The sequence below is a fragment of the Passer montanus genome, unplaced genomic scaffold (assembly GCF_014805655.1).
Source record: "Passer montanus isolate IOZ18808 unplaced genomic scaffold, ASM1480565v1 scaffold32, whole genome shotgun sequence".
Taxonomy (NCBI): domain Eukaryota; kingdom Metazoa; phylum Chordata; class Aves; order Passeriformes; family Passeridae; genus Passer; species Passer montanus.
The window spans coordinates 5,772,533-5,798,062 of record NW_024367930.1 but is presented as its reverse complement, the minus strand read 5'-3'; the positions used below and the strand labels follow the sequence as shown (position 1 = coordinate 5,798,062).

The 25,530-nt window shown below is 40.4% G+C and overlaps 1 protein-coding gene across 44 annotated transcripts in view; it reads left to right on the top strand.

Moving 5' to 3' along the window:
- Window positions 1–644: 644 nt before the first annotated feature.
- The window catches only part of CLASP2 (cytoplasmic linker associated protein 2), a 147,117-nt gene continuing 122,231 nt past the window's right edge, over window positions 645–25,530 (top strand). For all 44 annotated transcript variants that reach the window (XM_039715288.1, XM_039715287.1, XM_039715279.1 and 41 more), the window contains exons 1-2: window positions 645–864; window positions 12,383–12,461. In XM_039715288.1, the coding sequence (XP_039571222.1) occupies window positions 670–864; window positions 12,383–12,461 (274 nt within the window). In that variant the 5' untranslated portion in view covers window positions 645–669. The remainder of the gene's footprint in view (window positions 865–12,382; window positions 12,462–25,530) is intronic.

Sequence of the window (25,530 nt, the reverse complement as noted above, 5' to 3'; positions counted from 1 at the left end):
CGGCGGGGGAAGGCGCGGCGAAGCGTGAGCGGCTCTCTGGGGGTCTCTCACGGCCCACGGTGGAGGGCAGCGGGCGGCGCTGAGACGCGCCGGGACGAAAGTTTGGGAGCCGCCCCGCGGGCGGGCAGGAGGGGCCGGAGGCCGCGGCGTCAGGAGCGTGAGAGGTTCGCCGCCGCCCCGGCGGTGCCCGTGAGAGGCGGCCCGCAGATCTGTCCTCGGGCGGGAGGAGAGGAGGCAGAGCCAGCGGGGGTGGCAGCACCTCCCCGGGGGACCCCCCGAGCCCGCGGCCGGGGTGCCTGAGAGCCCCTCCAGCCGCAGCGCCGGTGCTCGAGCTCTATTTCCCGTTCCCCGGCGGGGGAGGAGGAGGGGCGGCGGCGGGGAGCTCTGTCGGGATCCCTCGGGACGGCGCGGAGGCGGCTGGAAAGCCCTGAGCAGGAGTAAGCGGCTCCCACCGAGCGCCGCGTTCCCTTCCCGCCGGGGGCTTCCCCCTGCGGGGCTGCGAGTGCGCATGGGGGCGGCGGGCGCGGAGCCGGGGCGGGGAGCGCCGGGAGCGGCTCCATGAGGACGGCAGGCCTGTCCGCGCCCCCGCCGCCCGCCCTGCCCTGCCCGCGCTTCCGAGCCTGAGGCCCTCGACTCGTCTACGAAGAAACTTTTCCGCAGCGTCCGAAGATGGAGCCTGCCGGCATGGATTATTTCTGCGAGCAGGTACAGCAGAAGGACGTGGGCCGCAGGATGCAGGTCGGCCAAGAGCTGCTGGAGTACCTGGGCGACCCGGCGAGGTCCCCCGATCTGGAGCAGGACCAGCAGCGCCTTGACAAAGTGATCGACGAATTAACAGCGTGGGTCAACTCCAGTAATTTCAAGGTAAGGCTGCTCGGCGGGGCTCGGTACGGGAAGACCATGATTCATCATGGTAGGGAGGTACGGAGCCCCGGGTTACTTTTTTAATCAGGTAAGAGCAAAAGTAAAACTACATTTGTGCCAGTATTATCCCTTCCCGCACAAAGGGGAATTCCGAAATTTTGGGAGGGTGGTTAATGTTTTATTGTTTCTATCCGTCTGTCCTTAAAGAAGCAGTAATAGGGGGTTTGGTTTTGCCTTTATCGTTGGCTAGGCGGTGTTTTGGTTTGGTTTTGGTTTAGATTTGAGGTGTTTTTTCACGGCATAATGTTAAATCCCCTCACCCCTCCCCCCGCAACTATAATACACGTTCGGGTTGTGTTTCTTACTCAGAAACAAGATAGCTGATGATTATTTTTCTTATTTTTTTTCTCGCTACCACTCCCATTCCATGGTCTCTGTGCCTGGGTGTAGTGTTTCAGGGGTTGCCATCGTTTTCTGCAGGCCGTAAAGAGTGCTGCTCCGCCGGATTTGTATCACGCTGTGTGTATTTTAGACGATTTAAGGGCTAATTGGCTTCCTGGGGGCTCCCACTGTAAGTTTAAAGTTGTTTGTATGGTCTTTAGGTGACTTTCCCGTACCTGGGAAGTTACACGGTATCCTCACAGCGGCCCGATGATGACTCACGTTTCGCTTTTTCCTGTGTGCGTGTGTCTTTTAGACGGAGCCACGGGAAAAGAGCGATCACTCCCTCGCACAGCGTTAACACTTGGGAGCTGTTCTGACGTCGGTCAGCCGATAAGGCGATTGACAGCGCAGTTTTAGTGCCAAGGACAATCGTGCTGGCACTGGCGATTTAAAAAAAAAAAAATTTATTTATTTTGAATGTTCCCCTCCCCGCGGTGTGTGTGCGCGGCCGGCGCAATCCCGCGCTGCCGCCGCCGGGGGGCGCTGCCGGCCGGGCCAGCTCCGCCCTGCGCTGCTGGCGTGATCCGCTCGCACTTTGCACCTCTAAACTCGCTGCAGTGAGCTTGTTCTCGCTTTTTTTCCCTGTTTTCTGAGACACGGGAGGAGGGCGCAGAGTAATCTCGAATGGCAGTATGTTCCTGAAATGGATTTTTTTTTTTCTCCCTCCACTGGCTTTAATCCGCCAGCGTTTGCACATAGCAACTTCTGAGTTTGTGGTCTGAAAATAATAAAGGCTTAACTCCATTTGTGCATATGATTTATTTATTTTGGAAGCATGCTTGTCAGTAAAGGTCAGGTTAGCTTGAGGAAGTAGCGTGTGCTGAACAAATATAATTTATTTACCTTTAAATTCATCATCTGAGGACAGCTGTTGGTGAAAAAATAGATTAGTGCAAGACCTAGACAGTTCTTTAAAAATACTCTTTCTCATGAAGAGTGGTAGCTACTTACTTAACAGGGTCGTGTAAGAGTTTCTTCCTGCACTGGTAAGTTAACAGAATTAGGCATTAAGACTGGAAATTCAATTTTCAAGATGTATTTTTTGTAGTGCAAGACATTTTGTTTGCTGTTGTTCTAAGGTGACAGAACTCCTGAGCTGTTTGGACTGTAGTATGAATGAGAGCTATGCAGTGCTCCACAAGCATCAGTCACAGAAGGGAGATCCCCTAGTCCAACCTCCCTGCTAAAGCAGGTTTACTAAGAGCAGGTTGCACAGAATCACAGCCAGGTGGGTTTTGAGTATCTCCAGAGGATATTCCACAACCTCTGGGCAGCTTGTCTTCTGTCACCGTCAAAGTCAAGGAAATTTTTCCCTTGTGTTCAGATAGTACTTTTGTGTTTCAGTTTGAGCCTGTTGACCGTATTACATGGCTGGGTACCACTGAAAAGAGTCATACAGAATGAGAGTATTACAAGTTCCAAGAATTTTAAAGACAGCTTGCAAAATCATTGAAGTATTTTTGTTACATCTTCTCTGTGTCCACTTAGTGGTGGCTCTTTATTGCATTTCAAAGCACATCACATATGTTAGAGCATGGTGTTAGTCACGGGTTTGATTCCTGTAGGGGCCATCACTTAAGAGCTGGGCTTGATGATTCTTGTGGGTCCCTTCCAGCTTGCAAGATTCTGTGGTTATATTAATGGCAACAGCACAAGATCTTGGGTGTTTTGCTCATGATCAGTACCAGTGTTCCTGGCTGTGGTAGTGACTGCCAGCGTGTGCTGCTTCAAAATGAGGATTGATATTCTAGAAAAATAGCATGTGTTTTACTTGAGTATTTTGTCTCATGCCAGCATAGATGTTATACATTTAAATGTTGCATCCTATTTTGTTATTACACTCAGGCCTTCAACAATAGAAAGTAGTGAATGCCACAGACTTATCAAAAAACCTAGTGATTTTTGATTGCTGTATTATTTAACACATTGTTGGTCACCCTTTGCTGAGAAATGGATACATAGAGCACTTAACAATTCTGCTTATCATCTTTCTTTTGTGTCTTGCTAAGGGTCTTGCCGGTCTCCAGAGTCCTAAAGTAATGAATCCTTCCCAGTTGACATGACTGGTGATATCACAAGCAGTGATAATGGCTGGAGACTCAGAACTGCTGAGCTAGATGAATTGGAGATACAAGTGGGGGATGCTGGAGGAAGTTTTGATGGAGAGCATTATTTCTGCTCATGGTGATGGGTATAGATAATAAGGGGATAACTAATGTGACTTGCCCTGAATGTGCCATATTTTTTATTCCCACTGAAATGCTCAGTTCTTGCATGCAGTGCATTTTGCTGACTATACTGAAAGAGGAGATGTGTGATCTGAGAGCTCTGGTTTCAACTCTTAAGCTGTGCCTGTGAAGAGAAAACTTTCTATGATATGCCACCCTAGAAAGTTTTTGGCTCATGTAACCAGGAGGGAAAGACTCAGGAGGAGTAATAGAGAGTCTTGGTTTGACAGGCTTGATAATGAGTAGGGAAAAAAGAGAACAAGCTGGACTCAATGATCTTAAAGGCCTTTTCCTAAGTGATTCTATAATTCTAAATGTGGGGTAGTTATCAGCAAGGTTGAATGAACTCATCCCCAAAAGATTTTGGCCATATAAAACAGACAGTGCTTTTGCTGTTCTGAAGTTTGCAACTCTTTAATAGTTATTTAATAAACAACCTGGCAATTCCAAACTGAGAGAGCAGATAGGAAAATTTCTGAGTTCATCCAGCTCATTGAAGTGGAAAACACAATTACTAGCTTGAGTTACTGGTAAAACAAAAAGGTGGGATTAAGAATGTGTTGACTCATCTGCAGGTGGTTTAGAGTTGTAGTGAAAATTGGTTGCAGAATATAGGGAATGACCTAGAGAGAGATGAGTCAATGTTGAATTATGAGGACTTCAGTTATGATGTCTGTGCAGGGATGAATTGGCTTACAAAGCCTCCTAAAAGCTTTGCAGCAACAGGGAGTACACAGAAAATGTGCATAATTTAAACTTTTATTTTGTATTTCACTAGAATAAAAAAGTTCTTCACTGAACTGAAAATTGGTTACTTGGTGGTCTGGTTTATTTTGTACTGGTTTGGTCTAATCTCTCTCCTTCTACAATGTAGAGATTTGGGGGTTTGGGTGTATGTCTGTCCCTATCCCCCCTCCCTCAACTGTTTTCTCAAGGCTGTGAGGAATAAGAGTAGGTAAGTTGAATGCAAATTATTAAGAGGAGTGATAGAATTATTCTGCTGGTATTTGGTCTCAAACTGAAATATTTAGCAATCTCAGGAAATGGGAACAGTGCTGTTGTTTGTATTTGGACTCTCAGGTGAACTTCAAACAGTAAATGAGTTACCCATTCTGAGGGTGGTACTACTGATAGATGTTTGCTGGTGTTACTGGGTTAGCCTGGATCTTCATCTATGTATACATGAGTTTTCTTTAACACATCTGTTAGGTCTCTCTCATGCTCAGTAGTCACTGGAAATCATTACAAGATTATCTAACTGTGCAGTCTGGTGACTCAAACTGTTCTGTGTCTGGCTCAAGTAATCTGGAAATCTGCTTTGAACTCCTGCTGAAGAGATGTGGGATGGGGAAATACTGTTTTTAATGTAGAGCATTGCAAATCTACTCTTGGCTGTTAGCATGTTGTGGAGTCTTTTAAGAGCACGAAAATTGAACAATTACCCTCACTGAAATTATTTTTTAACCAATAAAGCTACTTTTTGATTCTTTAAACAAATCACACCTGGTCGGAACAAACAAAAAAACTATGGCTAAAGTGGTGGTAGTTTTTTGAGGTAATTGTATATGAGAAGAGTAATCAGGAATGTTTGTGATTGCAAGTCACTTTTGGACTTTTTACGTTTATGGTCAGTATCGTAGCTTGTTTCATTCCTCAGCTGCAGTAGAAAATTAATTAATAATCACTAGTTTTATGCCAGAGCAGCAGATTGTTTGCCATGGGAAGAAGAAAATCTGATTTCACTCTATCTCCTTCTGATAGTGTGGATAAACTGTTTCTTTTAGGCAAATCTTTGGAATTCTCTCTTATTCTGTGTATCTTGAAGAGTGAGATTTTTCTGAGGTTTGTTTGTCTCAATGCCAAATACCAAAAGATATTAAAATACCAGTAATGTTGGTGTTGCATTTTTGTATTTTCTTGGCTTGGCAAGTATTAATTTTGTTTTGTCTTTAGTTTGACAAAAGGCCAGCAGGAGGAGCTTTCAATTTCCAGAAGAAAATATTTGAACTGTAATTTTGCAGATAGGTAAAGACAAGTGGTTAGGATGCTTGTCTGAAGTACTTGCAAAGAGATGGCAGCAGTTAAAACTTGGTTGATTGCACCTCTGTGTGCGAGGTGGAACCTATGATTTAAAATTACCTGAATAAAATGGAGATGTGAAAAAATAGAGTTCAGAGATAAAACATGTGGGGTTGCACATCTAATTGCGAATAACCGAATGCACAAGTGCAGGATCTGGGGTGTGTATTAGCAGAGCTTAGGAAGAAAATGTGTGGGTTGTTTTGGATCTGAAGTTGAACACAAGCCAACATATGCTACACAAAAGGCAAATACCATAGTGAGTTGTAGGACTGCAAGATGCAGGACAGAGAAATGGAATAAAAGAGGACCCTGCTAAACCTTTATTTTCAGTTACAGTGTTGATTCCTGTATTTCCTTAGTCTTTGTTAGCATATGCTGGTAATTTAAATGTCTTTGTTGAAGAAGAAATATTTGACTTTGAATTCTTCGCTGAATTTCATTCTTTTTTTCTTTAAGTTTTGTTTGATCTTGGCTGTGTGGGAGCTACTTTCTTTTTTCTGTGTAATGATAATGTGGTTTGACCTGTCCATGTATGAATCCAATTTTAGTTTTCAAACTCAATTATTTGAGTCCTTCTTGAGTAATAATTACTATTTTTTAATGTAATATTTATGTTTTCTTCATGATACATTAAGTGTAATGGAATATTAGCCAGATAGCTAAGCAGATCTCCTGAAGACAAGGGACACTTCCAAGAAGTTTTGATTATTTTGATTAAAATTAATTTTGTCTGGTCTTTAGTTGGGAATGGGGAATATATAGTCTCAAAGTCTCAGGCATCTCCTCCAGAGGTGGAATTGACAGTTCTCAGTTGTTTTGCAGCTTCAGTTTGTGTTATCCAGCTAACTGTACTCACTGTTGAAACAGCAGCTCTGTTGCTCATGTGGCCAGGTGTTCTGTTCTCACTGTTGTTCCTGAGGCAATTAACGTTTTGTCAATGTTCAATTCATTCTCCAGTGTTTCAGGAAGCTGATTTGATTCATGATTTCTGTGCATCAGGTCAAATATGTCTGCAGGTCAAGAGGGATAACAGGACTGTCGCTTTTAGCTGCGGTTTGATTGATTTGGGTGTGGGAAGAGAGCCTTTCCAAGCTGTATGCAGTGTGTAAGAGGAGAGGAGCATCCTTCAGAGCAGAGCTGGCAGCAGTCGGTGTGTGTGAGCCGAGTGATTTTAGCAGCGCTGCTGATTCAAGCAGTTTCTGTCCCTGGCTGAGGAGTGGTGCTGGTGCGTCATGCCTGCATTGCTCTGATGGGAGTGCTTGTCAGGCCGCCCAGCTAGGAGGCTCAGGGAGGAGACACAGCTCAGAAGATGCCTTCTCTTGTTCATTTGTTGGGCTGGTTCCCTAAAGTGGGCTGCCTGAATGCTTCTCTTGCCACAGTGGAGGAGCTGGTGCAGAGGTGGGAGTAAGTAGTGGAGAATGGGGGTCACTGTATGTTTGATACAATTTAAATAAGAGGAAATGGGAAAGGAAATAAGAGACCTTGAGCACAAAAATAATTAAATTTTTTTGAAAGGACTGAGTCCTAAAATAAAGTGCTTCTTTGTTTTCCACCATCAATGTGCTTAGAAAGGGTTTTGACTGCAATTTTATCTTTGGGGGAAAAAAAGTTGATGTTTTTTAATTAATTTTTTATTCAAAAGAGAAATACCATACATCTCATTGTCTTCCCACTGAGTCTTGCTTTTAAAGAGGCTCTGTTTGAAATAGTTTCCAGTGCAGCACATAAAGTTTTAGCCAGACAATCTCAAAAAAAAAAGTCTCACAGTGTCAAGTGTTGCTGCATCATATGCTTCTGGGTTTTGCGCACAGTCCTTGGAACAATATTTATGAAAAATTTCTTACAGTAGATAAGGGAAGAATGTTTAATGCACATATGAAGTAAACTGGAGATGTTCTTGTAATGCATCAAGCTGGAGGCAGTACACAAATTTTAGAATACTGTATTGTCCACGTAATACAGAAGAGTTTGGAGATTACACTTGCAGTCTGAATTCAGTTTGAAGATCATGAGAAATTTTGAAATAACAAAAGGTTGTAAACGTTTTTTTTTCCAGTGATCATTTTGAGTGTCACATAAATGTGTTCTTCAGAATTGGCAAAATGTTTCTTAATTAATGTGGGCAGACAAGATAGGAAGCTAAAGTTCCCAACTTGGGGAAACGAAATTAAAGCATATATCCTTTTTTTTAATACCCTCTAAAATTTTTGAGAGCACTTCGTTTGCTTGTTCTGGCTGCAGTGCAGGAGAGGTCAACATAACAGGGGCATCCCAGAATTGTGCCTGTTGGGAGGTCGCCCTGAAGAAACCAAGCCTTTCAGTACAGAAATGAACTTGTCACTCTCTAGATAAATATGGGTGATTCATTCAGCAATCCTCTGGTAGTGTGGTTGCTTGCACTGCGTCACTGAAATGTTCTGTGGTTGGCCATCACAGGAGATTTGTGAAGGGAAGGTTATCAGAAGTTTGATAGTCTATACCCCTCTTGAGACAGTGAGGTTGCAGCTGATAAGTAGTTTAAGAGTAGCAAAGATGGGATACGTAGGAGAATCTTACCTTGTAGTCCGAAGTATAGTTGCAAAACATAATTTTGAAGGCAGTAGCCTTGTGTTTTTAGGTAGAAAGGGCTCTGCATTTGCTAATGAACTTGGACTCCAGTTCTGGAGCTTGAAGACTGTTACATGCCAGCAACTCTGCTCTCTTCTTGCCATGTGATGTGGTATGTGTTAAAAAAAATCATACTGTTGGAAGTGTGTCATTAGTGCTCTTGAAGGTGAAAGAAGCAAGAGAATGGAAATAATGCTTTCTTGTCAGCTAAAATATCTAACAGTATAGATGATGTGTGTGCAGCTGGGACTGCAGTTTTGGCTTCTGTCAGCAGAGGCAGCTGTCCAACTGCTGCTGAGTGGCAGGGAGAATGGAGTCTGAAGATGTCATGGCTGGGGCTGAAGAACCACACAGGTTGAAGAAATGACCCAGAAAAATAGAAGCGTCCTTTTGCTCATGGGGCCAAGGACATGCTTAAGTATCTGCAAGCTTTTGAGTTAAGAGAGGGAATGGAGTATGGGTAGATCTCTGCAGAATGGGGGAAGTGGATAAAATTGGAGTGGGAAACAGTAAAGGGAGCAAGAAGTATGGAATAGGGGAGCAGAAGTGTGTCCTGAAAGATGAGTAGAGAGAACTAAGAATATGAGACTTCAAGAAGTGAAGTACAAGATACTGCACAAACATAAATATTTTTGTTTCACATTGAGCTGCTTGCAAGGTTCTTGAGATTACGAGAATTAAGAAAGTGAACCTTGTGTCTTGGCTGACAATACTTCAAAAAAAAACCATCCCATGAAGTTTTTGCATAAGTCTTGTTCCAGCAGTGCAGCACTGGAACAATGCTTGCTCTTGCAGGGCGTAGTTGTTTGGCATGTTGTGTCCTGTTTGTCAGTAATTGTTAGTGATACCACAGCTGTCCCCATGGTGACAGGAAGTCCAATGCCTTAACTTCATTCTTTGGAATTCCAGATAGGGCCCTCCATAATTCCCCCATTAGATTCTCATGACTAGTTCACAGATCCCCTTCTACAGAATCCATATTTCCATGTACAGTTCAGAGATCCTATGACCAAATCCAAGGACATTTGTATTAAGGTCATTTGGCAAGTTGCACAAGTAGAGATGTTTTCCTGGTAGTGTTCTGCCCCTAGCTGTCCCCCACAGGAATGGGAAATTACAGAATCATAATGAAAATAACAATAAGCATGCATGGTTATCCAGGTATGGTTTGAAGAACAGTATTTCTTTTTCTAGGAGAAAACTTAGGTGCCTGGAAGTTGTCCACAGAAAGGCTGGGGCAGTGCTGGGAAGTGTGTGCAGGAGAGCTGGAAAAGGAACAAGCTTGCAGAGGAAGAATAGGCTCAATTACTAATCACTGGTTCTATTCATAATCATTTTTTGGTTGGAACATCTTGATTTCACTAAAGAGTCTGGTCTTTTTTTTATCCAGAACAGATAAAATATTTCTCAGTTGGTTTGTCAACTTTGTTGTGATCTGAGGAGTCAAGGATGGGCTTAATACTGGCTTGTTAAAGAACAGCAAATAACCAACTCCAGTTCAAATGAGCCTAAATTTCTTTTTCCCTATGAACTTTAAAAGCACTGTTTAAATGCTTCAAACAATGGTGAGCTGATGAATCAGTCTCAACATACAAAGGCTCTTTCTAGACAGCAAGCAAAAGGCTTAATGAATGCAGAGTAAGAAACAAATCCATTGATTTTGATCCCAGAAGGCATTCATCCTTCATTGGAGCTGTTGGGGAAAGAGCTGTGATGCTGGTGAAAGGTTTTTCTGTTGATAGTGGAGAGCCTGTGTTGGTAAATGGTCCCACACAGTGCCTCAGAACTTGGAACCTCTTTGTTGTAGGTCTTCTGCAGAACCTCTTAAGTTCTGCCTCAGTTTTTTTTTTTTTTGAATGATGTTTGAGCATTGTGTATCAGAACAGAGAAATATTAAAACTGATTTACCAAACCAGCAGGTGGTAATTCACTTGCTATCCTCTGTAGTGTGGTTCAGTTGACTTGTTTTGTGATGTGGAATGGTGGAATGAAAGCAAATTTTGTAGCTAGAGCAGTTTTCCAGTACTTCAGCTTGTGGCCATGCTAATATTTTAACTCTTCAGTTATTGTGACTTTTCATACCGGTTACATTTTCAAAGTTGCAGACCACAGAAGACTTTGCATGAGGTAAAGCTCATGTATGTGTGCTTTGTTCGAAGTTTCTGAGTTGCTGTTTGTCATGAGGATGGAAGTCTTTGAGACAGATTTTGCAAAGATAATCAAACGTGTGGAGAAAAGAGAGACTTTTAAAAACATATCTTTACAGCTGAAAAGGCTCCTGTTTGTGCAAAACACTTGAATGGAAAGGTACATTAAAATTGTTAGTGCAAGTCTCAGGTGGGTTTGTAGTCAGGAAACAGAAGCGTAGGAAAACTGTGGCTCCAGAAGGAATTTATTTCTTTCAGGCACTGATTTTGACAGAGCTTTTGACTAGGTTTGTAGTCAGGAAACAGAAGCGTAGGAAAACTGTGGCTCCAGAAGGAGTTTATTTATTTCTTTCAGGTACTGGTTTTGACAGAGCTTTTGACTGTGGTTTCATATTGCTTGATAAGCTGGAGAATAACATTAAAGGAAAAACCTTGTGGAAAGCCTTGACGTTACTGCAAAAGCTAATTTATATCCCCTTTTTTTTTTGTCTAAGGAAGTTACTAGCTTACTTCCATTTCCCTAATCTGTAGATAGTTACTTGCTGGCAATACATTAATTTAAGCTGGTGATGCCGGCTACTTATATATGCTGTCCTGTGTTTTAGTATGTAATAGAATTGTGTCCAGGTAAGTTGTACTAACTGCAAACTAAGTTTTATATCTCCTTTTTAAAAGAAGATCTGTTGTGCTAATACTGAATTTATTAAAACCAGCTTCATTGTGGCATTGCTTCTAATCCTAGGTTTTTTGAGGGCCTTATTTTTCTAGTTTCCTATGGAAACAAGGTTCATATCGTGCTGTGTGCGTGGGCCATGTATATCACATGCATATCCAGTCAAATTTTCTTCTGGCCTTCTGCCTAGTGTGGACAATTGTGACAGATAGAGATCTTAAGGAAACAGAGGGGTCCAAAAAATACAGATCCAAATGTTATGAAAATAAACAGCTAATAAAAGAGAGGAATTCTAGTCATGAGTTCATGGGGAAAAATGTGCAGTGCATGTCTTCGTAGAAAATAAAGAGGAGGAAAAGCTGTAAAGAACATCCAAGCTCGAGGAGATTGTTCCTTTGACAAATGATTTTTCATTTGCACCTTCATGGGCAGCAGCAAACTGAGGTAACAACAAGTTGTGAAAATGCTGGTTCTGGTGTTCCTTATGAGCTATTGCAGGAAATAGAGAAGGAAGTCTTGAAACAATATGCAGGATAGTAAGCAGCAAAAGAAGTGTCCCAACTTATTAAAATAATTTTGTCAAACTGATAATTTCTGTTTGTGTTATTGTTTCTATATTAGTGGATAGTGTTGTCTCATCTGGTTTCTCTTCATGGATGGGAAATTCCTCAAAACTCCAGTAGTATTTTGCATTTCTTTTTTTTTTTCTGTTTTGGTTTAATTTTTGTTTGGGTTTTTTTTTTCATTGTTGTGGGTTGAGTTGGTTTTTGTTTTGGTTTAGTTTTTCTAGTTGTATGTGTTTGGTTTGAGAGGGTTCTTTATTATTATTTTTAATGAGTAAAGGAAAAATTAAGCTTCCCTAGTTTAACAAGTAGGTGGAAAAATGGTCTAGTCTGGACCACTGGGAAAGGCAGAATTAGCTTCTCAATTATTTTCTTTAGGGAGTTTGGAAAATGATGTAATGACCTCAGTGGATGAGCTAAGTGGCCAGAAGTAAGCTCTTAGCATCTGGGAAACCTTTAAACTATATCTTTGTTTGGGTTTTGTAGTCGAAAATAGGAAAACACTGGATTTCTAATATTTATTTTCTTCTGTTTTAAGACAAGAATTAAAAAATCTGAATTGCTCTGGTATATGTAAATAAATTTGATCCATTTCAAAGATAATCTTGATAACTTTGTCTTGATAGGAACTTTGAAGAAATTATTAGCTCTTCAACTGAAACTCTAAGATAGCTTTTCAGCTGCTTGCATTTCTATGTTTAAGTTTCTTGCAATATTTTCTAAAAAATTCCTCATTGATCTGGTTTATAATATCTAATGCTTTTGTTTCAACAGGTAGCACTGCTGGGATTAGATGTTTTAGGTGCCTTTGTTGACAGACTATCAGGACGCTTTAAACCATATATAGGAACTGGTAAGTGAAATAAAACTTTTTTTCCTAAGACCAAACAGTAAAAGACACTTCCCCCCGTCTCTTAGCAGCTGAAGTGGAACATGTTGAAAATGTCTTGAGCTAATTATAATGTACTGGCCGGCATTTTACTGGTGTTGGAATTGAGATAATTGTATAGTAAGTAGCATGTCAGTATTTATTTGTCACTGATTTCTTAGGTGGTAGTTGGGATTTTTTTAAAGGTTCCAGGAGCGCCTTTCCAGTAATTAGTTCCATGCTATATAGTTGCTTACTACTCCCTGGGACAGTCCTCTAAAATTTGCATTGAAACACAAGCATTATCTTTAACGTGTTAAAGGTGGAAGGTTTTATTTGCAGATCATTTTAATCAGAGCTTTATGTCTGCTAAAGCCTGTGGATGATGTGGTCCACCTCCTGTTAGATAACTCGACTGTAGCTTTTAGCAGTCTAAAGTTTTTATGGGATGAAAAAAAAGGTACTGACTCTTATTCCTGTGTGAAATGTTTACTCAAATGAATTTCAGATTAATGGATTTACATGTGCTGCAGTATGAGACCTTTTTTCTGGGAGGTACAAGCAAACTACACTAATCAACTCATTTTGCTGATGGCTTTGAAAAGAGATAGTGATACTAGGACATTAACATTGGTTTTATAGCACTGGCTGTTTTTGACAGAAGTTTCTAGTGAATATCCTTTTCCAAAATTTGAGTAAGTTACATCATTTTCCTGATCCCCAGGTATCTCAAAATTGCCTTCAAAATTTCAAGCTTCCTCTTCTTTACATGTCTAGTTTTGTAATTAAGAGCTTTGAAATAAAATTTCAAAGTTCAAGAATACAAAGTATAATTTATGACAAGCTGTTAACTAAATTAATTGAAAGCGTATTTTAGTATTCTGTGGAACTACTGCAGTAGAGTGCTACAGCATTTAAATCTGTTTTGTTGCAGAAAGCTTTTCTTTGGCTGGTTAATTTTGTATTGGAGCAGTGTAAGGGAACTGGAGGCGTATTGTGCTATGCACTGTATTGATTTTTTAATAGTCTCCATTTGTAGCTACAAACACTGTTTTGCTCCAGAGTTTGGCTAAGTTTTGATTTTTATTTTAAGACTCTCTAAAACCTAAAATTACAGTAACATTATTAAAGGAGGGTTGGGAAGCTTATTTGGTTTTTCTCTGTTGTTTTAAATATGAACTATCTGCGAATAGTTTGCAAATCCTCTTGTTGGTTTGGGCTTTTCTTGTCACAGTAGTTGAGCGAGACCATGTGCAAATTGAACATTTAAATTTCAGTAGTATTTATATTAAAAAACAGAAGAGCGAGAGTACTGGCACTGGGTGACTGTCGAACACACATAACATCTGAAGCTATGTATTTTCAAAGTATTTTTCATTTAAGCTAATTAGTAGTGCTTTCAACTGAAACTGATCCTCAGAGCATCTCCAGAATCAAGAGCTCTAGAATATGCAAGTTATTGTTGTTCGTGATCAACTTCTGTATAAACAAACCTAACAGTCACTGAAATCTTAGTCTCAGTAAAGGCAGAAAAAAGTATTTTAGGTGACTTTTAAAAAGAGTAATATGAATTCTCCTCAATTGGTAGCTCTCTCTCCAAGTTTCACAACAAGATCAGAGTATTATTCAGTTTTTGTCCGTGAAGCAGTAATATAAAAACATTATTGTAAGTGTCTGGGGTTTATGTAGTCCAGGGCTTATGAGAATAATTAAAAGCACATTTGTGAACCAGAGAACTCCTTCCTTCAAGAAAATTTCAAGAACCAGGAGTTTCCTAAATCATGTTCTGTTGACTCTGCAGATTTGTTTTCTAATGTAATCTGACTCCAGTAAGTCAGACCAAAGACTTGTATTTGACAGTGATTTGTTTGCAGATGCCTGAGAAGAAAGTAAGGACAGGAGAAACAGGCAGTGATAACTCCTTCATCAGCAGGAGTTGTCAGCAGTCTTACAGGTTAGGGCCAGCTGAAGCACATGGTATCTTCAGTGTCTGCCCTGTCACTGTGTTTTCCTACACTTTATCTGTTACATTTCTGACCCACATAGATCTTTGGCTTTTGCAGAGTTCTGTAGAAGTACTTAAGTATGCAAAACTTGTTTGGACTGAAAAACTTAGTGCTTGCTAGAGCTTGTGTTAGAGAGGTGGGCCAACATTTCTTACCTTCCTGACTGCAAGTTTCTATTTATGGATCTCTTCCATGCCTGTCCTCTACTATCCCTCCCTCTGCCCCAGCTCAGAGACACAATGGAGCTGTTTCTTGTATACAACTGTTTGCCCTTTCAGTTCCTTTCTCCTGTGGTGCATTTGAGTTGAGGAAGCCATATCTGTCACACCATACCAGAGAGGCGGCATATATTCATAGTGCCATAATTGTATTTGGTTTTATTTGTTGTCTATTACTTTTGTAATTATTGGTTATAGATTCCTCTGTTGCATAGCTGCTTTCTGGAAATTGACCTAATACATGCATGAGACTGTCTGGTACAACAACCTGTTTCCTGTGCAGTGATGGTGGATTTGGAGCCCACTCTCCAGGGCAGTGTCTTTGCTGCATGCCTTTATCATTAGGGCAAGACCCCCTCTTGAGAGCTGTGTGTAAGTCCAAATGCACTGTTAGCTGAGTTACCTTCTGCACAGGTGTTTGTAGCCTTCTTCTTCTCTTGCAGCCTTTTGAGGTACCACTTTGTCTTTTTATTTGATTTCCCAGATGCTTCTCTGGCCTGTAGCACTACATGGGCTGGTTGTGACCCAAATAGGGCCCCCAGTATTTGGTCTTGTTGAACCTCATACAATCCATATCCATAGTTATACATTTGACAACTTTTGAGGTACCACTTTGTCTTTTTATTTGATTTCCCAGATGCTTCTCTAGGCTGTAGCACTACATGGGGTGGTTGTGACCCAAATAGGGCCCCCATATTCGGTCTTGTTGAACCTCATGCGATCCATATCCATAGTTATGCATTTGACAGGAAGCAAGTATTCTATGCAAACTGCCATTTTAGATTTTTTGTTGTTGGTTGTTTGGGTTTTTTTTTTAGCCCAGATGCTTCTCTGGCCTGTAGCACTACATGGGCTGGTTGTGACCCAAATAGGGCCCCCAGTATTTGGTCTTGTTGAACCTCATACAATCCATATCCATAGTTATACATTTGACAAGAAGCAAGTATTCTATGCAAACTGCCATTTTATGTTTTTTTGTTGTTGGTTGTTTTTTGGGTTTTTTTTTAAGTTTTGTTATGTCCAGTTAAGTGATTCTTTGATCTGAATATTGTTAATGAGGTATATAATAGTGTACTGCAGATGTGCAGTGGTTTAGGTGATGGGAGGACTGTTATGTCCAGTTAAGTGATTCTTTGATCAAATATTGAATATATTGGTATATATATATTGAATATATACCTCTGAATGAGGTATATAATAGTGTACTGCAGATATGCAGTGGTTTAGGTGATGGGAGGAGAAAACAAAAATAATGGAATCAAGCTTGAAAATGTTGGGAAATTTGTAAGCAAAGTAGTTCAGCTAAGTAACAAGTTCTTCGGGCCCCACAGACCATCTTAGTAGTAATTTATGTGGTAGGCTTTTACTTTCTTTATTTTGGTCAAATAGATGTGAGTATATTATCTTTTGATGGCAAACATAACAGAATTTTTGCAGGGAATTAAATTATTACTTTGGAATATTCAAACTGTAGTTAACTTCTCATTTATTGCAGTAAGCTATTGTAGGTATGTGCATTCTCAAAAAAAAAAAGGGATTGCACCATGACTGTAACAAAGGAGGATAGATGTAAAATACCTACCTGCTTTGTTCTCTGCCTATTTTTAAGTACAATGCATCCTGGTTTTTTTGGTGAAGTTTCATTTTTATAGTTGTTTTAACTTACAACATACCTGCAACCGTAAATGTATTTTTCTTTTAATAAATAGTGTTACATTTTGGTGACTCTGAGATGTTTTTATACTTGATTCAGATCTCAGTAAAATGGTGGAAGTATAATAATATGTTATCCAACTGCAATATGGGAAAACATATTCCACCTTTCACACCCCATGCCAATTTAATTTCCTGTTCTGTTTTGATGTGGGTGGATTTCCTTAAGTGCAGAGGACAGCTAATGTCGCTGAATATTTCACTCTCTTAGACATTACAGGCTTCTGCTATAAAGTGAAAAACATGAATGCTTTACTATTACTTCATTCTTTGTAACCTATATATATGCTGTAAATTACATTTGGGCAAAATCAATACCACAGTGGTAGGGCAGATACCTTCCAGTATTTCAAAGAGCATGTTAGTGATCTTTGTATTGAAGTATAATGCCTGATAAGAGACTTAATTCAGTTTCCTAGGCAACCATCTAACGTTGCACTAAATTTCTTATAAGGTGTTATCCTTTTATGATTAACCACACTGAGCTAGCTCTGGAGCTGGCATCAGTGTTCTGGGAGTCTAGACAGACAAATATGGAATCTTTCTTTTACTACTTCCACTTAAGATCCTTGAAAATACTTCGGAAGTAATAAATACTAGGGTATGTGATCTTTCATAAGACTGTGTGTCTGTATTCTGGGAAAAATAAAGCAGTGTTTGAGGGTTACTTCTTTTGGTATTTAAAACTACAGCTTGTTCTGTGATTAAAAGAGATGTTACATAAGAGTACATAATTACTGTATCACAGTCTCTTTTTCCAGGTGATCACATTATTAAAATAATCGTATATATCCAAAATAAAAGAGACTATTAGAATTATGGGCATATGTGTCTGGATGATAGGATTTCTGGGAAATGGGTCTACTCATACTTTTAGTTCTGTTTTCTAAAACAAGTGAATATGACTTGGCCCTCTTCTTATTGTCAAAAGGAAAAGAAAGAACACAGTAAGGTATACAGAATCTGTTTCAGTTTTACTGTGCAGTATTATACCATGACATATTTCTGCGTATATTGAACTGTCCATTAGTCTGTTTCATAACTGTATTGACATTAGGTTTTACATACAAACGTACAAAATGTTGCAAAATACTGTACTTACCTGAAAATTAAAGAAAATGTAATTGATAGTTAAAATGGCAAAAGACATATATTTGTAAATGTACCTGTATGTATAAGTCTTAATAGGGATACACATTTTACACACAAGAACTCCAAATATAAATGTGTTGATATGTTTAATAGTAGTTTCAAATTCATCTTACTATGAAAAGAAACCGCTGGGAAAAAAATAGTTTTGGAAGATAGTTGTAGTGCCATATATTAACATGTGAAACAAATTTGAAGTGTTTAAATTGTTTATCAGGTAGCTTCAAGAAGTGTTGGAAGAGCATTTAAATTAGTGTCCTCAGACTAATTTAAACACGCCATCAAATTTATTGTTATAATGAAGCCTGCAAGTGTGGCTGCTCATGTTCTGGGTGGGTGCACTCTCCAGTGGCTTAAAAACTGGCTGGATGGCAGAGCCCAGAGATTGATGGTTAGTGGAGTTAAACCCAGTTGGTGACTGGTGGCAAGTGGTATTCCCCAGGACTCAGCATTGGGGCTGGTTCTGTTTAACATTTGTATCCATTATCTGGACAAGGGAATGGAAGGCACACTCAGACAGTTTGAAGATCAGACCAAGCTGGGCAGGAGTGTTGATCTGCAGGAAGGCTCTGCAGAGGGATCAGGACAGTGGAGCAGTGGGTTGAGCAGTGGGTTGAGGCCAATGGTTTGAGGGTCAGCACTTGGGTCACAACACCCCTAGGTTACACGACAGCAGGAGCGCCTGGGAGTGTTGGTTGACAGTGGCTGAACATGAGCCCATGTGTGCCCAGGTGGCCTAGAAGGCCAGTGGCATCCTGGCCTGTATCAGGAGTAGTGTGACCAGCAGGACCAGGGCAGTGGTTGTCCCCTGTACTTGGCACTGGTGAGGCCACACCTCAAATCCTGTTTTCAGTTTTGGGCTCCTCCTTGCTAGAAAGACATTGAGGTGCTGGAGCATGTCCAGAGAAGGACAGTGGGGCTGGGGAAGGGTTTGGAGCACAAGGCTGGTGAGGAACAGCTGTGGGTTAGTAGCCTAGGGAAAAGGAGGCTCAGGGGTGACCTTATTGTTCTCTGGAACTACCTGCAAAGAGGTTGTAGCAAGGTGGAGGTCAGTCTCTTCACCCAAGAAACAAGCGACATGCCTGCAAAGAGGTTGTAGCAAGGTGGAGGTCAGTCTCTTCACCCAAGAAACAAGTGATATGACAAGAGGAAGTGGCCTCAGGTTGTGCCAGGGGAGATGCAGAGAGGATATGAGGACCAGCAGGACCAGGGCAGTGGTTGTCCCCTGTACTTGGCACTGGTGAGGCCACACCTCAAATCCTGTTTTCAGTTTTGGGCTCCTCCTTGCTGGAAAGACATTGAGGTGCTGGAGCATGTCCAGAGAAGGACAGTGGGGCTGGGGAAGGGTTTGGAGCACAAGGCTGGTGAGGAACAGCTGTGGGTTAGTAGCCTAGGGAAAAGGAGGCTCAGGGGTGACCTTATTGTTCTCTGGAACTACCTGCGAAGAGGTTGTAGCAAGGTGGAGGTCAGTCTCTTCACCCAAGAAACAAGCGACATGACAAGAGGAAGTGGCCTCAAGTTGTGCCAGGGGAGATACAGAGAGGATATGAAGAAAAATGTTGTCAAGCACTGTTATTGGCCAGGGAAGAGGGTGTGAGTCACCATCCCTGGAGGTATCTGAAAGTACTGTAGATGTGACACTGAGGGACATGGTTTAGCAGTGGTCTTGACAGTGTTGGATTAGTGGTTGGCCATGATATCTTAAAAGAGTTTTTCTGACCTAAATGGTTCTGTGTTACCTGATGTGTTTCAAAGCAGTTGTAAGGGCTTGCAACATGCCTTAACTTTTTGAGTGAATTTGGATTGAAAGCAATTGGTTCCAGGAATTTGGAAATACTTGTTTCAGGAAATCAGTGTTTAGTAAGTGACATTTAACGTTTTTGGGTTTCTTTAAGTGACCCACATTTTAAGTTTTTGGTTTTTCTCTTAATGATTGAATTTTTGGGTGGAAAAGACTCAAGTGTGCAGTTTATTCAAGCTGTGACTCTCTAATAAGTGGTTTTAATGTGGTATGGAGAAATGCTTTGAAAATCCATGAAATCCATGAAGACCAAGAACCGTATTAGAATGAGCTACTATGGATATATAACATGTAGAAAAATGCTGGATCTTCATGTGTTAGTGCCCAACTGAATTTTATTCTCATTTTTTCGTTTTTATTAATTCAGTTGAAATGTTGAGACTAAGGGCACGTTCTGTTGAGGATTCAAGATTAAAAGTGCTTAGAGAACAACTAAACCTAAAACTTGGAATAATTAGGTTGGAAAGGACCTTCAAAATTATCTGTTCTGTGTCTTTGCTTAAAAAATGGCCAAGCCATGGTGTTGGAGAAAACTTGGAAATTAAATTAAATAACTCAAGACACTGAGTTGTTCAGATAAAGTAAAGTAGGCTTTTCCATTTATATGAAAGATGTCTTGTCTCAAGGATGCCTTGTTGTATCTAAATGCAAGTCAGGTGTTTTGTCTGATATTGCCTTTTCATTTTATAGCTTACTGACCTCAGGAAAAGCTGTTGGATTGTTGTAGGATTTTCTTTAGCAATAAAATGCTGACTAAACAATAAAATGCTGACTGTGTCATGGGTTTTTTTTTCTTTTTTGGAAAAGGCATTTAGAGGACAATCCATTATTTGTATTTTTTCTTCATAATAGCTGCTTTTCTATTTTTAAATGTAACAAAAATTCTAACTTCCTGCAACACCTCAGAAAATCCTTAAATTTTCTATGATTTCCTCTGTAGTTAATGTTCACAGCTGAAGGTCATAACTGATTAAAGTCACAACTTTTTTCATCTTTGTGATTAGATTCTCTGAAGTTTCAGTTTAAAAAGAAAAAAGTAAAAATCTGTGCAGGCCTTTTGGTGGTTTTTGGTGTTTTTTTTTTTTTGTCCTGGCTGGCTAGTGCTGGAGTTTATTACTAGTTGGAATTCATTTTACCTGAAGTGATCCATGCCTGAGTGATAGGCTGTGATTTAGCATGCCATTTGCTTGCTGTCTGTGGGCATTTCACTTCATGACACCTAGAAATGCAGTGCTTTTAACTCAGACTAGAGAAATCCTAGCCCTCTTTGACTTCTACTTGATTCGAGTTAATTCTGATTAAGTAAAATACTTAGCTTAGAGTTCAGAAATTTCAGAAGATGGCATGAATATTTGTTCTCAATCTTCTAGTTTTCTTTCAGGTTTAATACACCTCTTGAAACTCTTTGGCCTTTAAGACTGTACTCATGTTCCTCAGACTGACACCTTGATAGGCACATGGATAGATCATATGAAAAAAGCTTTTGTTTCTTCCTCTCTGCTACTGATGATGAACAGTATGTGTCATTAATCCCACTAATGCTTTTCTTAATTAGCTCCTGGAGAGACCCCAAGAAGCACATTAGTGTCTGAAATTGCTGTGGATTAAACTGGTCAGGACTATGTTGAGGAGGGGAGCACTGAGGCCCTCTCTAAGAGCCTGCTTATGATTCTTTGCTCAGAAGTAACCCTTGACCACATGGATCTGTCAGGCTGGCCCTGTAGGAGCCTCTGTGGGATGTCTTTCTCTCCTGTGCCCTAATGGCAGAGGCAGCTCTTTCCCTCCCTCCTTTCTAATGACAGCTGTTCAATGCTGCTGCCTGAGCTGCAAGGTTTCTGAGGAAACAAGGAAGATATTGCTGCCTAGGTTTAATCTCTTTCTGTCCTCAAAGACTTTTCTTTTTAGTAACAGAATTTTTGCCAACACTGATAACATTTCTTCAGTAAAGATTCTTTTTTGTTTAATGCTTTTTTTCTAAGCCGGCAGTAATGGACTATCTAAAGTTGATTCATAGAAATAGGTAGACCTGAGATTTAAAATGAGCACAGGTATATAAAGAGCAGCAAGTGTAAGTGGTCAGAAGAGAAGAAAAAGCAACAATACAAACTGAAAAGCTCCAGAAAGAACTCTTATTAAAGTTTAACAGAAGGAAATTGTTTGTGCTACCCATGGCATTCTTTGCTGCAGGGGTCATATAGTTAAACTGCTCAGGTTTTAAAAAATACATTCTGTGTTATTTTAGGCAATTTTTGCAATTTACTTGTTTTATCATCTTCAATCCTAGTAGAGGAAATAAATATTTAATCTCTCAGGCTGTACTCTGATGGCTGGTTTTGGCCTTAACTTGCATCTACTGTCCCAACTAGTGGTGATAAAATTATTTGATGAATTTGGATAAAGGAAAATTTATTCAGGTTTACTGAAATAAGAGAAGGAAGGCAATGGAAAAAGAAACGGATGGGATAATAAACTCTGTTGTGGATATAGCAGAAAGGAAAAGGGCATAAATAGCAGCTCAGATGTAAATGCGCAGCATTGTCAGCCAGTTAAAGGGGGTGATTGTCCTGCTCTGCTCTGCCCTGGGGTGGGCTCACCTCCAGTGCTGAGTGCAGTTTGGGGCACCAGAACATAAAAAAAGACATGAAGTCATTGGAGGGTGTCCAAAGGAGGCCAACAAGGATGGTGAAGGGTCTGGAGGGGAAGCCGTGTGAGAAGTGGCTGAGGTCACTTGGTCTGTTTGGCCTGGAGAAGAGGAGACTGAGGAGAGAGCCATTGCAGTCTGCAACTTCTTCTGAGGGAAGAGGAGGGGAGGGCACTGATCTCTGCTCTGTGCTGAGCAGTGACAGGACCTGAGGGAGTGGCCTGAAGTTGAGCTAGGAGCAGTTATGTTGGGTATCATGAAAAGGTTCTTTGCCCAGAGGGTGGCTGGGCACCGATCAGGCTCCCCAGGGAAGTGGTCACAGCACCAAGCATGACAGAGCTCAAGAAGCGTTCGGACAAGGCTCTCAGGCACATGGTGTGACTCTTGGGGTGTCCTGTGTAGGGCCAGGATCAGACTCAATGATCCTGATGGATCCCTTCCAACTCAGAATATACTATGACTCTATGAAATAGCAGGTAAGTTTGAGGTAGATCTGGTAGAATTAATGTCTGCTATGGAATATTTTTGCTAAACTTTTAGGTTTTCTTCTGTAATCAAAACCTGTAAAATTGTGATATAGAAATCTTAACAGGAAATCCTCAGGAGAATGAGATTTCTGCAATGTAGAAATCTTAACAGGAAAACATCAGGAGTGGCTGGAAATGGTAAGAAGCTTTGACAACATGCTAAAACGTGGTGAAAAGGCAAGTTGAATGAAATACAGTGCTTCACAAAAAATAAACAACAGCTGCAAAAGGAATCACTGTCTCCTAAATTTAGTGTAGTTTTTTTCTCAGCATATCAGCAGAAATAAATAACAGAAAGATGTCATATGTTATTAGGTTTTCCAAAATCCATTTGAAATAATTTAAGAATCTAGGCAGCAGAAGATAAAAGATGGACAAGGTTAATATAAAACAGTAGGATTGTTCAGTCCAGACTGCATGTGACAAATTATACACCTCACTGAGTAATTTTTTAGGAGGCTACCACATTGAATACAGCCTTTATGTATGATCCTACTTCTTGTCACCCTTCTTTTAATTCTGACATACACCTGTTTGAGATTGTTGAGTTTGCAGGCTGATGCCAGGAACAACCAAATGGATGTATTTGTTATGCATTGCTGTATAAAGAGGGACACTAATTTGATAATGCTGGTGAGAAAGCTTGTGCATCTTAAAGGAAAAGTAGCAGCCAAAATGATGTTCAGTTTTGTAACTTGATCAATAGGAAACCCCACTTCCAATGATTTCCTGTTGGAGCTTATTCTGACAGAAAAGATGAACAGCCACACTGGAACCCAGCTGGTGGTTGCCAGCATTCAACAGCCTAATTTCTTTTGTCTTGTGCAAATAGAATGTATCATGCCTTATATGGGGTCTTATAGAAACTTGAGTTTTAGGGGGAAAAAAGCCAAGCCTTTGGCCCTCCCACAGCGTGTTCTCCCTCTGTCAGAGCTCCAGGAGTGGCAAAGGCTGGTATGTTCAGTAGCTGCACACACTGAAATCTGTGGACTGTGTCATAGCTTAGTTTAACTTGGTGACCTCATCTCTGTTCAGCAGCTTCTCATAGCTTTTCTCTGTGCTTGCCTTGGTGATTTGAGCAGAGCCCTGGTATCTGCAGCTCCGTCAGATGACTCAGAGTGCTAATTAGTCACAAAGGAGCCGTGTTCCTGCAGAATTGGCACTGGCTGTGTTTGTTTCCTTCTCTGTAAAGCTAGAATTGCCTTCAGCTGCCCAGCAGTCAGGTCAATGTAGAGATATCACTAGTAGTGTAAGGCATGGGGACAAGGTTAGTTCAGAAGTGCTGAAAATGGACAGGGAAAGTACTATTGGCAAGAAAAATGTAATCAGTATTACATTTTTCATATACAATCACTCAATTACAAAGGTATATGAGGGATTGGAAGTTCATGGGAGTGGTCAGCTGTGTACTCCCAAAAATAACTTCTTAAGTTTTGGACTTTTTTCTCTGTTCACAAAATGGTAAAAAAAACCCCAAAACCAAACCAACCACCAAACAAAACAGAAACACCCCTTAAAAACCAAATCCATAAAGACAAAGTCCCACACTATCAAAACAATGGCAATCCAACCCAAACAAAAAACCCCCAGACTCTTCTTTTCAAACTGTAAAATGAAAGTAGCTGTACTAATTTGTTCAGGGGCAAAAGAGTAGAGAAGATAGATGAAAAAACAAAGCCATGATAATGGTGGCTGAAGATGTCAGTGGACTATCCAGAACTAGTAGATTTAAAGACTCAGATTAGGACACTAAGAAAGCCTTCAGCTATGGCAGGAGGCGAAATTCCAACTTCAGCTGTGTATTTGTCAGTAACAATCATGGTACAGAAATGGCTGCTGTTTTTCATGTAGGAACAGAGGACTCTGGAAACCTCCTCAAAATGTATGATTCTGTTCCCTTTATTTTGCTGGCAAATCTATTGTTTAGTTATTACTATAAAATCATTAAGTACTGGTAAAATCACTTCAGCTCTGCCTTTCAAACAATAGTCAAATACAGTTATTTCTTTAGTGAGTAGAAATTCTTTAGCAGTCTGTTGAGGTCAGGCAGTAACTGCAAAATATTCTCAGGTGTTCAGTGATGTAGTACCAAATGTAGCAAAAAGTTATTTTAGCTGTGAAGATCTATTTTTTACTTGGAATACCTTACATCGCTGTCCTGTGAGGAACTCCACCAGTTCCACCAACTCCATCAGGTGTGCTTCCTGAAGGGAGGCAGCGCACTCAGTATCATCACCCCTCATTTGGGGGCAAGAATCTCTCAAAGGGTAGGTTCCAGACGGAGGATTGGGAACCAGTACAGCAGCGTGTCTTGCACAGCACAGAGCTGGCTGTGCATTCATTGATACATTTTTCCTAATATCATAGCATTAATTTATCTGATGTAGTTATATACTTATGTCTGGAAAAGCAAACAAAAAGAATTGGCAAGTCCTTTGATTTTGATTTTTACTTATTTTTAGGGTGTGAAATCATCAACTGTCCTGCAATTTTAGTTAAATATTGTTTGAGGATGCTTGTTTTAACATAGTAATTTTTAACAATGCTCTTACTGAAGTAAGGCTGGGTTTCCTGAAGATACACTGTGTGAATAAAGGGATTTTAAACTTTCCATTTTCTTACCATAAACAGCAAAGTCACACTGATTTTAAAATAGTCGTATATTTCTATTCCAGTTGTTTGCCACTCACCACGCCTAGCATTATTTTTTAGAAGAGCCAGACATTCTGAAGCTAACTGGAACACTTTTTGAAGATGAAATCAAAGTATTGATACACTTTTGAAGATGGGAAGCTTGCTTTCATTTTAACCTGTTGAAAGTTACTATTTTCTTCCATTTCAGGCTTATGCATTTGTTGTTAGTCTTATAAAACACTCAGAAATGCACTTGAGGCTTTAAAATATTGTGGCCTACTTAAACTCAGCTTTTATTTTTGAATGACATGTATATTACATCTGTTTCAGAAAATATGTTTACACATTAGAAAATCTCCATTGGG